This window comes from Centruroides sculpturatus, unplaced genomic scaffold, assembly GCF_000671375.1.
Source record: "Centruroides sculpturatus isolate CEXI.00-Female unplaced genomic scaffold, Cexi_2.0 scaffold114, whole genome shotgun sequence".
Lineage (NCBI taxonomy): Eukaryota > Metazoa > Arthropoda > Arachnida > Scorpiones > Buthidae > Centruroides > Centruroides sculpturatus.
Genome location: NW_019384417.1, coordinates 273,275 through 292,369, shown reverse-complemented (window position 1 = coordinate 292,369; position 19,095 = coordinate 273,275). Strand labels below are relative to the sequence as shown.

The 19,095-nt window shown below is 32.9% G+C and overlaps 1 protein-coding gene across 1 annotated transcript in view; it reads right to left on the bottom strand.

Moving 5' to 3' along the window:
* The window catches only part of LOC111619210, an 11,829-nt gene extending 3,171 nt beyond the window's left edge, over positions 1–8,658 (bottom strand). Inside the window, exon 1 of the mRNA XM_023360899.1 lies at positions 8,588–8,658. Within this exon, the coding sequence (XP_023216667.1) occupies positions 8,588–8,640 (53 nt within the window). The 5' untranslated portion in view covers positions 8,641–8,658. The remainder of the gene's footprint in view (positions 1–8,587) is intronic.
* Between the last annotated feature and the right edge of the window lie 10,437 nt (positions 8,659–19,095).

The window sequence follows — 19,095 nt, the reverse complement described above, 5'->3', positions numbered from 1 at the left end:
CTTTTCCGCCAAAACTACACATCGCACGTGAATGGTGTTTGAATGTGGTAGTAGCCCCAAGTCTCCATTCGTGCATAGGGGTGGTTGCGTCTCGATAGCTATAAGGGTGCAGGAGATATGAGGCTGAAAGTGGTTAAAAGTGGCTTTCTATTTCGAATGTTTTGTTCGAATTTGTTCGAATTAAATTCGACTTAAAATTCGAACAAATTTCGAATATTGGTTCGATTATAGAACGATCGTAAACGTTCCAGAAACGTTGAAAATAGTTCGTTTGACTTGACGTGAACAGGAAACGTTCAGAAATAGAATCGGGACCAAGAAGTGTTAATATAAAGCGGCATACAAGATTTACATGCGGTTTTTTGCGATTTTGCGGGAAATCGAACATATTTTCATGCTCATGTAAAAATTTTCTGGAAACGTCTGTAAACGTTAGACCTAATTCTTGCATTTTGTGAAAACGAGTAAGATTGGCTATAATGTACTGTAATTATCTTAATCTTCACTATCGTTACTTTTTGCCCACAAATAAAAACCCAGCGAAGCGGGTCCTTGCAGCTAGTATATAATAATTTTAATCTTTTCGACGATTTTTAATGTTCGACAGAAAAATTAGTTTATAAAAATTGTACTATTCAGTTGACACAAAACAACTGCGAAAATACAGGAATTATTTGAATTAATTAAGATTAAGACCATATTAATTTATATATACGTGTGTTATTTATAAACTATAACGGGGAATAACAGATTTTAAAGTAGGCTATTTATTCATTTTTATTTTGCTTCAACGATGGAAAGATGCGATTCCTCCGAAGGAAACCTATTAATTCTTATCGAAACCGATCGCCGCCAACTGTGATATTTTGCTGATCAAAGTTAAAGAGTATTTAAATCTACAAAGATCATAGTGTAAACTTACATCAGTTTAAACAATCTCTGCAAACGAAGNAACGCTCTCGGTTAATTAATAGTGTTTTTAGTGATGACGAAGAAAACATTGTTTAATTTATATTAATATGTATCACTTAAGAAAATTTTAATAAAGATATTTATCTTAATTATGAAAATATACTAGCATGATTTTTAATTTTTGGAACCTAACCCTCTTTTTCGTATTAGTTCTTTGTTTCGTATAACACGGCAATTTTTTGGAACGTAACTGCCGTGTTATACGGGGGTTACCTGTATTTTGATACAATCGAACACACGATATATGTTTTAGATACGACCAAAAATAGACGTAATGGAGTGGTCTTTGTTATCGACAAATGCCTAAACAAAATTTGTGAAAGGCTGCGAACCTTTCAACGATAGCATAATCAAAATTACAATATCTTCCAGGCCAGTGAAACTTCATATTATTCAAGTTTATATGTCCACTTCGGCTGCTTCGGACGACGAAGTGGACACAGTATACACACAAATTAAAAATATCATCACAAAAATACCACAGATGAATATATTGATAATAATGGGAGATTTTAATATATGAAAGTAAAGATATTATTTTTACTACATTTGTAATTATAGTAAAGAAAAATCTCGTAGAATATAATCATTGTCTTTATATCGATATATAACATATACAACCGTTTTCCGTTTCAACCATTTCAGGTGCAAAGAAATATTTACTTTCGACACTTGGCGCATCACCGTCGCCGTAAAAATTTCGTTGGACCTCCACCGCAATCCAGACACAAACGCAAATAGGTCACGAGATTAAAAGCTTTTACGGTGAGGGGTTTTTCGCCGTTTTTACGGCAGTGGCGTCTTGGCCTAAAAGGATTTGTCGAAGTTCGTTAAACGCTGAGATTTCCTCACGCTTTGGAAATAATTTTATGCACAAAGCACTGGAGTTGTTGTCCGAGTGATCCGAATCTAAATATTCCTTGGTGTTTTTTTCGTCTCCAGATCCAAGACATTTCTTTGAAGATTGTACTAGATTCAAGTCGGTTTGTCTGAGATCCATTTCACACTCGACTTCTTCCCGTAACATTCCTGGATGTGAAATGTCGATAGTTGGATGTGTAATAGTTACTTTTGATGGCTTCGTTTCGTCTTCAAATCTGACTTTTGCCGGATAATCGGAAAAGATAAATTCTTCTCCCACTTGTGTTTCTTTATCGTGCTTATATTTATTTGGACGTGAACGGTTATTCTCTGATAAAGCAAGTTCTTCGTGAGTACTCAGTTGCGGTATCATAAAATCGTTTTTGTCTTCTAATAAAGCTAGAATTTTTTTTCTTCGTGGGCGGTAATGCACGACTTTTTACTTCTATTTCATCTTCCCAATCGTAGCATTGAATTACTTTTACTATAATGATTAGGACGACATAAACCGCTATAAATGTCGCGGAGAAAGTAGTAATGTAGGAAATTATTTTAGGTTTGACGATCCGGAAAAATTTGAAGTTGAAATCCTTTTTGTCGATTCTAAAACTTGTATCAGTACCGTTTACAGATGCTTTGTTTTTTAATCTTCGATGTTCATCATTTAAATCTTTGTATTTTCTAACTTTCCTTTCGTAATATTTCTGGATATCGAATGACGAGTAGTATTTGTTCTGTAGTTGATGCGAATTTTCAATGATGATTTTGTTGAAAATCTTCTGTAAAGGATCGGTTGTTTTTGTATCCAGCTTCTCTGGTCTATTCGATTTATATGTTTTATATAATTGTTTTAAAATATTCCATTTTCGCCTGGCTTTTGCAGACCTTTCACTCGATATTCTGTGGTGTGCTTTTGAGTCTCGTTTCGTTACCCGGAATTATTTCCCGGCAATTTTTTTGAATATCAAATTCGCGTTTAAGTGGAAATAATTATTTAATATAAATAATCAATTTTTTGTGGATTTCTTAGTGGAATTCGAAGCGGAACAAGGGTAGTCAATGACCTAAACTGCTTAATGCAAGAATTATTACTTGCTCTTCTGGATACAAAGTATCAACTTCATTTCATAAAACGTTCTGTTGCATTTCTTTAGTTCATGGAAATTGTACCAACGTTTAAAAAGTGAATAAAATAATAATCGAATTACTTTGAAACATCCTCATTCTTCTTTCTTTCTGTCCACGACACTAGCATCATTCTTTGCCAACATCACATCTCAAATACCTGCAGTTTCTCTGCTGTTCGGAGTGTGCGTGTCTCCGAACCAAACAGGGTATTGTTATCATTTGTGGTAATTACACTCGGACGACAAACGATAAGCATTCATAGAAATTTCGTACTAAATGGATCCTTTCTTCAAAACTTATCTGTAATTGTAGCGTGCCTTTTATCTTTTACATGCCCAAAAGGCATGACAAGAATTCTTAGAAAATACCAGTTCTGTAGATTTTCACTTGAAAATTAAAAAGAAAAAATTATTTCATATTTAAATCGATGTAAACATCGACAATTTTAAGTAGTTGCTTTTAAATTATTGATAATCTAAACAAAATGTAATTAATATGTATTAAAATAATAAGCAGCCATTTTTTCTGGCCATACAACACATGTAATTTCGAAGAAATCGCTATTTTCTACGTGTCGATTTTCCTGAATAACACCATTATCATGTATTTCAATGGCTGTTATAACACGAAAATAATATAGAACATTTTTAACACGGTTATTTTTATTCATTTCGTAATTATTTACAAATAGGATGAGGAAACCGTATTAGATATTTTCTTCATTACTATAGCGCTCCTGTATTGTTGAACTAATTGTTTATTTTAGAACAGTATATTCACTCCCACCAAAGAAAAATGAATAAAGCTACACATGACTCATCTGTACACTTCTTGTTGCCATCAAGGAAATGATCGTTTTCGGGAGGGTCGATTGATAAAAGACAGGGCACTCTGTATAAAATGACATAGTTTACAAAAGGAAATGCTTCCCTAAAAGCTAGTTTAGTTTGTCGTTGTGTTCGTTTGTTTTTCGCGCTGTCTGTCTAGCTGTTAAGTAGTATTAATTAAGATTCGCGCGCGCGTTGTTTTATTAGTATTAAGTATATATAAGTCTTCCTACTAACATCAACACTTAGCTATTCTTCCGGCACTCAATCATTGGTGTTCGCTACACTCAGGTTTACATTTAGATCCTTCGAGGGACTACGACTTGCAGCCTATAAACTGCACCCCAGCATCAAACATAGAGAGTACTGTAGCCATACGTAGGCCATTCAGAGTGATCCTACCTTTCTCTACTCTCTATCACCCTTCTCTTCGTTCTTTCCTTTCCTTTTTTTCTGCCGGCTAAACACCTCGTGTACGGCCGAAGTCTTTCTTGTATGCTAGTATGTATGGCAGTGTCTAATTTTCGTGGACTACCCCGAACTCGTGGATTTCTCCCCTTTTTACTCTAAGTTTCCACCAATCGGATTTTAGTATTCTGATCATCTCACATGACATATATCTGACGAAAACAACAGATGCTCGTCAGATATAAGAGTCGATCCCCCTATAACACTGTTTATAATTTCGTTTTATGTGAATTCCATGTTGTACGAGTCACTTGGATTTTACAAATACGTGTGTTGGGCTGTGAACAGCTCACGTATTTGTAAAATCCAAGTGACTCGTACAACATCTAAATTAACAATTCATCCGTTTAAATTTATTATTTATAAACTAAATTTGTACTAACGTTGCTCTTTAGAAACAACATTGAAATAATTGCTGTGATCTTTCCGAGAGTGTTCACCCCATCACAAACTCTTCACAACAATATTCGACTAACGTTAAAACATAATTTAGCCCAATACAAAAGAATGTACAATGATGCAACACGATTCAATTTGTTTCCAGATAAAAAAGATTAAATTTTATTACTACGTTTTTATTCGTACCATAGAAAAACTATTCTTACAACATGTGTACTTGATAAACCTACATCCACGCAATCAAAATTGTAGTTTTCGGTTGGATTCAGCAGTTCAAATTGAGGAAAATAAAGATAATCAACAGTGGTAACAGAAGGAAATTCTGACTTGAATGCTTCTAATATTGGTCCCATATTGTTCTTGCAGATCCTACGAAAAATAAATGCGAAACATCTCTTTTGCACCATTTTGGGTTTTAAACATTTCAGTCTTTTCAACTTTTCTTTAACACTACAATAATTGTTTTCGATACGTTGGATACATAAAGAAACTGCTTGAAAGCTTTGGCCATAGAAAGCAATGCCTTTTCTGATCTTCTTTTCGAGCGTGTAAGTAGTGAATTCACCACTACCATCGTCATGGAATTGGATTCCATACTCTCTAATTCCAATGACGCACTTCAACTTTTCTTCGGGTATATTCAATAGCTTCGATACGTACGATATACCTTCTCTATTAATTGCATTTCTTTCTTCGATTGTAAATAAAAAATGACGAATATTTACGCCTGGAGATGACGGAAACATTGCGATACTTATTTGAATTTCATCTTCTGTTGATGGGTGCACATTAAATGGTAGCTGAAAGTTTTCTTCTGTAATTAAGTAAATCGTTAAACACAAATACTGTTTATCATAGAAGAGATAGTTGTGACAAATGCAAGTACTTACTGTTTTTATTTTCTTTGAAGAAGGTAACTGCATCAAATACTTCATCTTCTGTCGGTGGAATTTTCTGTTTGGGACAACGTGGACACATCCAATGGCAATCGATACGTGGTTTCGAATATAACCATAAGTACTGAAAGTTACGATTATATTTGACGAAAGGACGTAGTTTTTCTGGATTCTCTGCTAAATTGTTTAGCATTGAAATTGGTATTTTCTGTTAGAATATGATAAATTAATTAGACAAAAGTTTTTCATTTATATATTTTAACACACCAAACATAATACATAAACATACTTTTAGTATGGTATATTTATCATACTAAAAGTATGTTTATTGTTCAAATAGCTAAATAGTTTAAATGAAATAAAAACTATAAAAAGAGCCATTTTAATATGTATTTCTTTGTTAATATTAAATATAAGGTGTTATTTTTCTATTTTGTGTTTTTATGTGTGTGTGTAAGAGAGAGAGAGTAAAGGATTCTTATTGCAGTCTGGTGAATTCTATGCACTTGTTTTCAGAATAAAGTGATTTTTTAATGTGTGATTTCTATTGATGTAAAATCTTACTGCTAATGAATGCTAATACGATAGATAATAATGCTAAATAAATAATATGATAATAATTCTAAAATGATTTTAGTTTTCTGGTTGCATATATAATTAAAGAAATATTAAACTTTAATCAGGGAATAAAGATGTAGTATTTCTAAAACTGGTGTCTTCGTCAGGTTCGATAATCTGCAGGTTAACAATGTCCTGTGCTAGAAAAAATAATTTCAGGAAAATCTCTTATTGGAAACATAACAAGAACTGTAATTTGAGGGACTTTCCACGTGTGGAAATTTAGCGAAAGATTCGGGACAGTAAAAAAACAAGGGGATTCAAAATCATCTGGATAAGAATTAACATCTTTTGGACAAAACGTATTTTGAGTAAAGCAAGCATCTTTGACTATTGGAAAAACGGTCATTCACTTCACACAACATTCGACAGGCAGACACAACAAGAGTATATATAACAGAGAAGAAGAAGGCGTTTTTACAATTAGAGAATTTAGGCTATCTCCTAAGGACACCGACATACGAAGGCATCAGTCTTACCCATAAACAAAGAAAAAATTGTTCATTAGTTTTAATCAATAAAATTATTTTAAAATGCTTGTAATGATACTATTAGTGACCTGAATGTGTATATATATATGTGTGTGTGTGTGTGGTGTGTGCTTGTTTGAGTATGATAATATACATACATATTCGTATATATATATAAATACACAATGTATAAGAATCTTAAATTTTATTTGTCTAAGTCTCTAAGACGTCAAATCCTTTAGCGCTCGGTCTGGAAACAGAATAATTTTTAAACAAATATATTGTCAATACTTATGGATAACCAAGCGCGTCGAAGATTAATCAAAATTTTAAAGAAGTTAAGTTAATTTAAATAATTAAATAATTTATCTCAAATTCGAACTCGAGATCAATTATTCCGAATTCCGTTCAAATCACAATGTCTTGTGTCTTCACAACCTTTAAAAAAATAATGGAAATCGACCAACTTTTTTACAAATACAAGTAGTCCGTTTTGGTTTGGCATGATTTGTATGATTTATGGCAACGCGACACGTGGCCAATCTGCCTAGGGGGATGTTTTCCGGGAGGTCTTTTGATGGAATTAATTATATGCATGATGAGTAGGAAAAATTGACAAAGTTATTTACTCTATCGTGTGGTCACTGTATAAAGATTTTGCTGTATTTATATACAAATTGACAGTTGAAATTGCACTCTAAACCGTTTATGCATGTATGAATAGATCGTTGAATAAAGACTCATTTCAAGACTCATATTCAATACTCATTTCATACATTCTCGTGTAAATATATAGAATGTTCCATACTCTAATAAACTTTTAATACAATATATGGAACATATGTCCCGTACAATTTTCTTGGAATTGAATTTAAATTTTTTCTAAAATTAGGCATATAGTTATAATTATATTGGTATAATTAAAATTAAGTAAGCTGTCAGTATGTAGAGTAAAAAGCGTAATAAATAATTAGAGAAATAAAAATTAAAGACATAATTACCTTACGAAACATTGCTATTTTTTTATACAAGATATCTTCCGTGACATCTTTCCAGTAACTACATACTTGGCCACACTGTTGTAGATCTTCATCGTTTAGATAACCAAATACATGTAGTAGAATTTCTGGAATTCTTAAGACACGAGACGAGATTTCTTCAGATATTGACGAAGTCTCTGTCAACGAATCTTCATTTTTCCTTTTTTTCATTTTGAATCGGATTTTGTGTCCGAAACAACTGACTGATTGGTTGAAATCTTTCTTTGGACCAACAATGCTACTTCTGAACAATATAAAATTTTAAGATAAGAGTTACTTTGGTCATAGAAAATAGAAAAATAATAAAAATGAATAAATAATTATAGTGTTAGATCTAATAATAGCAGTCGATGATTTTGTACATGCTCACGATGGATTGCTTCGTAAGCCATAAAAAAAAATTGTTCTTTAAAGGATATAGAAACGGCCTTACGGTACTTTATAACTATTGCTATAAATATCCGGTGTGGCAAACATTTACGAATACGAATACAGTTATGTTACGAAGTTTATAACTCGATCCTAAGTGTTAGATACAGAACAGAAAATGAAAATTATGCGATGTCTAATTACATTACATACTTTCGAATTGTATAAATAAATTTACTTATAAAGTTATGTGAATATTTTTATCTACATAACATTGGAAAACGAAACGTACTTACCGGGAGTAACAAGCAAGCGTCTGAACCAAAAGAATGACAAATCCAAAGTGCACTATCACCTATTCGACCCACCTATGTTACTTACTGGATGTCAGCTAATGGACTCGTCCAGTTTTAATGGTTCTTAAGCCCCTGTCACTTAATTAGCTTAAAACCATTTCCGTATGGTCAAATTATTTTCGGCCCATTAGTTCTCAGACCCTCGAAATAAACTATATTCACTTAAGNATAGTGTAAACTTACATCAGTTTAAACAATCTCTGCAAACGAAGCAAAACTTGAAAAAGCACTAGCATTAAACAATCGCACGAGTCAACAATAGATTCTCTCTCAACAACGAGAAAATTTTATTGTTTCTTAGTGACTCGATTTAATGTTAAAAAATTACATTTTGTGGAGAATTTCATCATTTTCGTGTCTGTCTTTATAAAGAGAGTGATTTTGACAGATCATTGCACGAGTTTCTCTCACGTTGCGGACAGTTAAAACAAAATTAAATTTCACACGCATGCTTTTGACCATGAAATTTTTATTTTCTAAATAAAAAGTTTAGTTTCAAAGTTTTTCTATAAGGAAAAGTTCGCTGAAATTTGCATGCAACTGGAGTGCATATATAATGAAGTTTGGAGCCGTCACGTAATACAGCAATGACGTTAAGTTTCGTATTACGTAATTAATCTCTTAAATACGATTCGATTATCGTAGTAAACCAAAAAAGTACAACATTATCAAAGTTAGATGTATGTATACGTAACTGCCAAGTGTCGTAGCAACTGGTAAAACGGCCTAGGAGTGTATATCGAACAAAAAAGCATTCTCATTTATATGTATACATTGACTAGCAGTTGAGCCCAGCCTGCTCGGGTAAAAAGTAACAACAAATATTAAGAACATTACATTTTTTATNAAAAATGATTATTTCCTGTTAGAAAAGAATATTATTATATATAATAATTTTAATCTTTACGATGATTTTTAATGTTCGATAGAGGAATTAGTTTATAAAAATTGTACTATTCTGTTGACTGCCGTAACACAAAACAACTGCGAAGATAGAGGAATTATTTGAATTAATTAAAATTCATATGGGATATTAATATATATACGTATGTAATTTATAAACTCTAGCGGGGAATAACAGATTTTAAAGTAGGCTATTTATTAATTTTTATTTTGCTTTAACAATTCCATTGGAAAATTAACAATGGAAAGATGCGAATTCTCCGAAAGAAACCGATCGCCGCCAACTGTGATATTTTGCTGATCAAAGTTAAAGAGTATTTAAATCTACAAAGATCATAGTGTAAACTTACATCAGTTTAAACAATCTCTGCAAACGAAGCAAAACTAGAAAAAGCACTCGCATTAAACAATCGCACGAGTCAACAATAGATTCTCTCTCAACAACGAGAAAATTTTATTGTTGCATAGTGACTCGATTTAATGATAAATATTCGCATTTCGTCATTTCCGTGTCTGTCTATTTCTAAAAAAGAGTGATTTTGACGGATCATTGCACGAGTTCGTCTCACGGGGCGGACAGTTATAAGAAATCAAATTTGACGTGCATACTTTTGAGCATGAAATTTTAATTTTCTAAATAAAAAGTTTAGTTCTATAGGGAAAAATTCGCTGAAATTTGCATCTGAGGTGCATATATAATGAAGTTTGGAGTTTTCACGTGGTACAGCAATGACGTTATGTTTCCTATCACGTAATACATCTCTTTAATACGATTCGATTTTCGTAATAAAGCCAAACTATAGGAAAACCTGCGGTATTCACGGGATAAGGCATTGAATGGAAAAAGTTTATTTGAAATTTAATATCTATTAAAAGTTACTTGTCGTGTGGACTTTTATAAAACTCCCCGCCCGTGAATACTAAGAGGTCACGTTTTATTGTTGTTGTTTGTTAAATTACGGCATCGCAACACTTGGGCGATCTGCCTAGGGGAAATGCCTTCCGGGAGGTGTTTTAAGGGTAACTGGCTTCTATTTAGGCGTTACAGACGTGGAGAAAATCCGGAAAAACTCCACGTAACCATCTCGTCCCGGCTAGGCGCAAACCCACGACCGAACTGCCAGTATTCGGGGAACGGAACCTCTTGGCCACTGGTAGGCCGGTCATGTTTTAGTAAGCCTATTATGGATTCGGGCAGGACCACAACGGGGAGGAAGAATGGTGAAGCACGGGGCCCGACATATCCGGACTGACCACCACCTGAAAAATTCCCGAGGCTTTCTCGATCCGTCTGGATCTAGTTCCTTAGAGCAACAGGATAAATTCAATAAAACCCAAGCCCTTCTGGTTAAGAAAGGAATAATGACATACAAGTTTGGAATTATCAGGACCACTGTTTTTCTCATAAACTGCATATAGAGATGTCTCGTCGGTAAACCCGGTACTAAATTCTTGCAAAAAATTTTTATCGACTCCANGTAGCAACTGGTAAAACGGCCTAGGAGTGTATATCGAACAAAAAAGCATTCTCATTTATATGTATACATTGACTAGCAGTTGAGCCCAGCCTGCTCGGGTAAAAAGTAACAACAAATATTAAGAACATTACATTTTTTATATTATATCAGATAATAGTATTGGATTTATATAACTACGAATGTTATCTTATGCAAAAGTTTGAAACACCAACTGCTACGCATTTAAAATTTTTTTTAAATTGTGTACAGTAGAGGAATAAATAATTTTGAAAATGTGTTAGGAAAGGGTTCATTATACCAAGTTGACTATCTAAGTTAACTCTTGTAGTTACATAAATGAAATACTACAGTGTAAAAATATTAAAACAAAAACCATATAAAGAGTTTGGTTATATGGCCTACCATTGTCATGTTTATCATTATACTCAAACAACACGAAATGGTACAATTTCATAGGTCAAGTAGACACCAATGTGGTATCTTCGATTTTTTCAGATACCATAATTTTTTCTTACTTATAAGAAAGTGTTCCATTTACGGGCGAATATCAAATTCCATTTAATTTCATTTTGAATTATCTATATCAAATATATAATCGAGACGGGTTGATGATAATGATAATAATAATAGTAAGCGCAGAGCCCAAACGGTTAGGAGTTGAAAGTTGAAATTTGGTACACAGATAGGGTACGTCACGAAAACGCACACTAAGAAAGGATTTTTCGAAATTTTCCCCCGGGGGGAGAGAGACAAAATGAAAACTTCTATATACATTATGGATACGAGCCCAAACGGTTAGGAGTTGAAAGTTGAAATTTGGTACACAGTTAGGGCACGTTAGGAGAACGCACAATAAGAAAGGATTTTTCGAAATTCCTCCCCACGGGGGAAAGGGACAGGATTAAGGCTTAACACTTCCATAAACAATGGAAGTGTTAAGTAACAATAAAAGTTTTAAGAAGAATAAAAGTGTCAACAATGGAAATGTTACGTAACAATGGAATTGTTAAGAGAAAACGACGTGCAATACGCAGATGCAGTTTTTTTCGATTTTGCGGGAAATCGGACATATTTTTAGACCCATCTATAAATTCTCTAATTAGTCTAGAAACAAGGGGACCCAATTCTTGCATTCTGTGAAAACGGTTGACTGTAACGTAATAATCTTTATGTTAGTTATCGTTACTTTTTCCCGAGCAACGCCGGGCCCACCTGCTAGTTATATCATATTTTGAATTATCCATATTATATCATATTATATCATTTCATTTTGAATATCAAATTCCATTTAATTTCATTTTGAATTACATTTAAATTTAATTAAATTTAAATGTAATTCAAACAGCTACAATTCTTGGAATTTTTATACCAGCAGTCATTAATGTAAAGTATGTGTACATAAAANATATCTCCGGAACGGATCATAAGATCCTAAAACAAAAGGCTTATTGCACATCTGAAGACCCATCCCTATCTTTCAACACTTAATTCGTTTAAACTCGCCAAGAAATCTACGAGGAGTTCAACTAACAAAAATCTCCATAGCTTCCTACATAATAAAGGAATTCGAACCCTTCCTCGGATGCGTAGATGCTCTCCATTCTTAATAGCATTCTTATAACTTGTAAGAAAGAGTAAAAGAATGCATGTGAGAACGGGTTCGAATATCTTTTGTTATAGTTCTCGTTTATATTTTTCCGGATATTTTGCTTAACTATTATAGAAAAACGTTACAGAATTGACAAAATAGAATGCAGAAAACTTTAAAGATAGATGCAAAAACTTTTACAACTAAATTTAATGAATGAAATGCACAAAGTACAAAAAAGCTGTAAAATTTATTTTCCTTAAATATACGATTTATGTATCGGTTGTCATAAAAATTTGTCTTTCCACTTCTTTCCCAATACTACAAATATTCAAGTACGAAGTAACCGGTTTCGACTTATTTCTACTTAAGAAATTAAATAATTAAGTGATTAGGGACATAAATAAAACCCTGCCGAAAGAGCCGAATTTTACTTAAACAAAAGCTTAACCGAGTACGGTGGGGACTGATTTCTTCGTAATATTAGATAAGAAAGACAGAAATTATTTTTCTATTTCAATGAGAGTGACCGAAAAGTTGTAAATTTTGAAAATTTCCGTGGATCCTGGTCCTAAAACGAATTAGTTAGAAAACAAATGACTGTTAAGTTTAACAAATTTAGATTTTTACAGCTATGGTGAGAAACGTTTGAAATCTACAACAACCCTGTCGCCTCCTTTGAGATATAGTAGTGATGCGACAAAAGAGGCATTTGACATTAACCGGTGTCAGCACCCTCGGAATTTGGCACGCACGCACGCACAGCACACCTACCAAGACTGTCTCTGATTCCATCCATGAGGGAGCAATTTTAACTAAGTGCATTGTTTTCAGATTTAAAAGTAAAGAATATTTTATGTTATTTTTATGTACGTTTCTTTACAAAGCTATATTTAATTATAATTTTCTTTAACTCCACGTAACCAATATGTTAGCTAGCGTGAGCGACTATACTTTTTTCCGCTTTGCCACTAGTGGAACATGTAACATTGTGAAATAACTAGTTTACATATTTAACATTGACTTTCTGCCATTGATCTTTTTGTAGCCGTACATTGATTATTTACTGTCTTCTTTTTACTGTGGTAGATATTGTCTAAATTATTCGTATCAAACACACTCTTTTCCTTTTTAATTATTTTAATTAATTATTCATTTATACCACACATCCTTTATATCACCTGTATATCGCCTTAATTACAATACGACGAATCGTATTGAAGAATTAAACATATGTTGAATTTGAACTAATCCAGAAATTTATTAATAAATGGGTTATTTCAAAGCGTTATTCTAAAAGAATTAAATTTTGTCCAATCAGTTAATCACACGATTGAAGTGTCATAAAATTAATATAAATAATATTTGCAATCAGAATAAATACAGTATTTCACGATTATTACAGGAAAAGTTCGTAACCGTTTTTAATTGCGGCGACAAATCACGGACTGGTGAGATGGCGCCACTCCTCTACGAGTTTCCCGGGAATCCCGGATAGAAAAACGGGAACTGGGTTTTTCCCNTCGATGATTTTGTACATGCTCACGATGGATTGCTTCGTAAGCCATAAAAAAAATTGTTCTTTAAAGGATATAGAAACGGCATTACGGTACTTTATAACTATTGCTATAAATATCCAGTGTGGTAAATATTTACGAATACGAATACAGTTAAGTTACGGAGTTTATAACTCGATCCTAAGAGTTACATACAGAACAGAAAATGAAAATTATGCGATGTCTAATTACATTACATACTTTCGAGTCGTATAAATAAATTTACTTATAAAGTTATGTGAATATTTTTATCTACATAACGTTGAAAAACGAAACGTACTTACCGGGAGTAACAAGAAAGCGTCTGAACGAAAAGAATGACAAATCCAAAGTACACGATCACCTATTCGACCCATCTATGTTACTTACTGGATGTCAGCTAATGGACTCGTCCAGTTTTAATGGTTCTTTAAGCCCCTGTCACTTAATTAGCTTAAAACCATTTCTGTATGGTCAAATTATTTACGGTCCATTAGTTCTCAGACCCTCGAAATAAACTATATTCACTTAAAGAGCAAAGATTACCGGCAATTTTTAGCGGTGATAATTAATAAATTCTAAATAACCGTTATTTATTCGTGCTTAAATAATTAGCTCTAATTACTAGTTGAAACATGTAAAGAGCTTTTACATTAGTGATAATTATTTCGCCACCCCACGTTTAAGTATGCGACTCAAAGAAGGGAGTTTATGTTTAAACATGAAAGGGAAACTTTACTTGTCAGAAGAGCCAAAATTAAACATAACATACATAAATTGCACTAAAGTTTAAATTAAAACGTAGAAAATCATTTGAAGTAAAGGGGCCCATACTCGTAAGTTAATCCTCCGAGGATTAACCATGCATGCCCGACCTTGAGTAATTCTTGGTATTGTGTGGGGGAAAATTTAACAGTTTTGGCGAAGTGTACCTATCACCTGAGTAGAATCGAAAAACCATTTGATTTTCCTGCACAGTGTCAGACTGCGCGGGCCGACCTTAACGTGTGTGCCGTCGTGTCGTTCAGTTGTGAGACCGCCGAGTAGTTAGAACAATGTCTGGTGAATGTTTGGAAGAATTATTTTCTATAACTTTATTAACTTTTATTATTTATAACCTAATAAATTAATTTTTCAGGTTATAAATTAGTTTCAGATCAAAAACTTTTCGAGAAAAATAATTTTAATATTTAGAAAACTTCTCAATTCATTTCTTCCGTTATCATAAAACATCTCGATACTTTATATCATTTTCTTTTACATTTTAAAAAATTTATTGTTTTAATATCCAAGTAAATTAAAACATGACAACTTAAAATAAGACAAAGTTTAATAAATTCTTTTTAATTATTAAATTATAAAATTAATTTGCGATAATAATGTTTACAATTTGTACTAATATCGGATGTGGTTGAGAATTATTAATATATATTCGTCTATAAAATTTAATCCATGAATTTTTTTGGTAGTAAAATCGACTTGCCATTGTCTTTCGCTGATAATTGATGCTTTTTAACATAATCTATAGCCCAAGATTTCTCTTGAAAAATTAATTTTGTGATCTGAAATAATTCCATTAAAAAATTATTCGTATGAAAAATTAATTTTGTGATCTGAAATAATTCCATTAAAAAATTATTCGTATGAAAAATTAATTTTGTGATCAGTGCTACCAAAACCACTATTACTACTATTTACACCATAGACTTCTATGCATACTTTTTTTCCCGCGAGTTTTAATAGAATTTGTTGCCAATAAACATCCAAGAACAGCCAGTATGTCGTCATCAGATGTCATGGCCGACTGACTGACTGACTGACTGAGAGACAATGGCATAGCGAACATAACTGGCGCCCGGGGCACGACACTATATTGGCACCTCCCTCCCTCTCCAGAAACAAATCTTGTTTGTCTTGGAGACCATTTGGCGCCCCTCTGCGAGTGGCGCCCGGGGCAAGCTTCCCCACCCTTCTGCTCAGAGATTTTCTTCGTGTGTGGGCGATAGGAAATTCTGAAGTTTCTCGAGGTCATTCAAAGGATTAATTTAACGTTTATGGCCGCCTTAAACATATAGATTTTATCACTTCAGTTTATTTTTCTCATTATATAAAACAACGAAGAGAAAATGTCTGACTAACGAAAAGAATTCTCATTAAATAAAACTATTAAAGTGGAACAGATATAAGTATACACAAAAGGTTTATGATCTCGTGAATAAAGACTTTTATTACGTGTATGACTAATATATTACATATGAAACAGAAAATCAAATTATTTTATTTGTAATTGTATTATCACTTACTTGGTATCTAATGCATATTCACATCTATAATTAACACGAAAACCAGTATCAATAGAATATTTAAAGTAAAAATACTTACCAAAAGTTTCATTCGTCTCACTCGAAACGGTACAAAACCAAACAGTTATCTTATTTACTTGTTTACCCCCCACCGGTTGACAATGCTCTTACTTTGAAAATAGACTCTTTCAAGTTTGAGGACCGAAGGGTTTAGAAAGGTGAAGTTATGTTGTACATTCAGTCGAAGCACGTGTTGCTTTCCACCATCTTGTTTGTTTTTAGTTATTCATATTCGCTTACGTAAAACACACGCTACTTGCAACACGCGATGGAATAAAAGGTTCATTTTATAAAAAGTAAAGATTAGATTAAAATTAATACGATTTATTGATGTTTTTAGTATAGACAATGTAAATATCTAAAATGACACCTGAACAATACGGAAATTCTCTTAGATTATCGCTGTGCACAAATTTCTAAACTCGCCTGTAGCCACAACGGTCACTGAAGTGCATGACACTATTTGCAGAATGATTTCAAAGCTTTTCTAAGAAATAAAGGTCATGAGGACAAGGGGTCACATTAAAACAAGGTCTCTGTGAATATTACTTTCTCTTGGAATTAAAGAATGGAAAAGATGCAGTGGGATTTGGTCTCCCTACTCCAGTGCTAGAAGACTATCTAAAAGCAGTGTTTCTCAACGGGGGGCGATGTGACCCCCATGTAGGCGTTTTTCCATGTTTAGGGGGCAATTAGTAACAATTTATATTTTGGGGGTGCGAAAAACAATTTTCTGGGCGATATAGCAAAACTTTATATTAAGAATAATTAGATATTTTATTCGTTATATCGTCCAATAATTAAACAAATAACATTATACTAGTCACTAGTCTATTCAATGTAGTACGAATATGGCGTTAGCCTTGGCCCTGGGCATCGGAATTTTGATGCGAAGGGAGCGATACTACGTAACGGTTTTATTGAAGGGAACAACGATTCGTTAGAGGTTGAAAAACACTGCTGTAGATGATGCCGATGAAGGGAGATTTCATAAAAATACAATGGTTTAGGTGTGGAAAAGTGACAAACTTACAATGTTAAGTCTACGGGACAAACATGTCGGTGTCTCGCCTCCTGTTAACTTTAGCCCGAGTAATTAATTTATTTTATTTTATTTGTGTTTTGCTGTTTAACTATTATAAATATTGAGATCAATGAATGTACATTTTGGTTATTAAGACTATTGTTTTTATCATTCTCGCAACTCAACCTCACCAATTCCTTACTATCAAAAGCACGAGCAACGCTGGGCACACGCAGCTAGTTATAGGATACTTTACTAGTGAGAGATTGTATGGGTCTTAGCGGGTGGAGCTGCTCCTTTTATCTGTTATTTACTTATTTATTTCTGAAAAAATGACATACGTCGAATGCTTTCTTATTATTAATAAGAAAGCATTCGACGTGTGTCATTTTTAACAATAAAATATGTGTCAATAAATGAACAATAAATTATGAACAATAAATGTGTCAATAAAAACAGACTTGAAGATTTTATTTGCTGTTAGTAACAATAACATTAATTTTGTAGAGGTAGGGCCCCAAAGTTGTCATCAGCCCGGCGAAAAATCGCCATCTCCTTCTCACTTTACATACTAACTTTACATAAAAGAAATTTTAATGCCGAAAAAAATCATTTTAATGGAGAGAGGCACGCTACCAAGCAGACCCACTGATCATAATGTTCACCATATCTACAGCAGCCGGTAAATGAGTTTTTCTGCCATGGTATGAGGCTTTTAACATTTTGCAATTCTATGTGCCACCTTTATTACTGAGTTAATGATTTGCATCAGGTCTGCTAGATGTCGCATCTTATCACACTGGATTGAAAGTGGATGTAAATTTATTAAAATTTTATATTTCATGACGCTCCTGAGAGGAACCCGCTGCTTCCTAGGGCACCGTGCCGCACACTTTGTCAACCGCTGCTTTATACTGTTTATATCGTTATACTGTTATTGTCAAAAATTACAATTATACCGTTGACATATCTTAGTAAAAATTATTCCTTGTATATTTTTAATGTTTTATGAATATTTATAATGCGTTCGGCGCGTTTTGGACCTATTATATTTTTCGTGCTCATACTTTTCGATTTTTGTATAATATACAAATATTATACACAAATTAATGTGTTACATTGAAAAATTACTTGTGTATGCAAATTTTACAAGATGGGTGACTTATCCTGTTAAGTTTAATTCTTTTAATTTAGGTTCTATCAATTACCTGATGATTGAGAAATGCATTGGTTATCTCTCTATATAAATTAGGATGTTCGTTTGTTTGTTCGCTATACACTCGAAGGCCTTTGACCAATTGCTACGAAACTCTGCAGTTACGTTCAAATACTTCTTAGATTATGACATACATCACACTTTAAAATATCGATTGCATGTCTATAAATAAATTAATATTTTTAGTGATTTTCCACTCTCATTTATTGTTTTGATTTATCGACTGTTATAACTAATTTTCGTTTAACTCTTTGGGTACACAGCAATTTTTAATATTAATGTAATTAAACATAAAAAAATATTTAAAACTGAAAAAAAACGAAAGAAATGTGTTAATTTTGAAGGAAAAGCTTCAAACTTTATTTTCCATTGTCTGGCCTTTCTGCGAAATTTGACACCGATCAGTCATAGTTTACACAGCTGGATGACCTTGATATACTAGCTAGACCTATATTTTTAAATTATTAAAATTTTAATTTTAAAAAATTAAAATGTTTATATCGATTTCCGACCCACCTAATTAATTAAATTTATATATAATAAAATCTATTAATTAAAAAAATTAAAAAACTATTGGAGGTCTT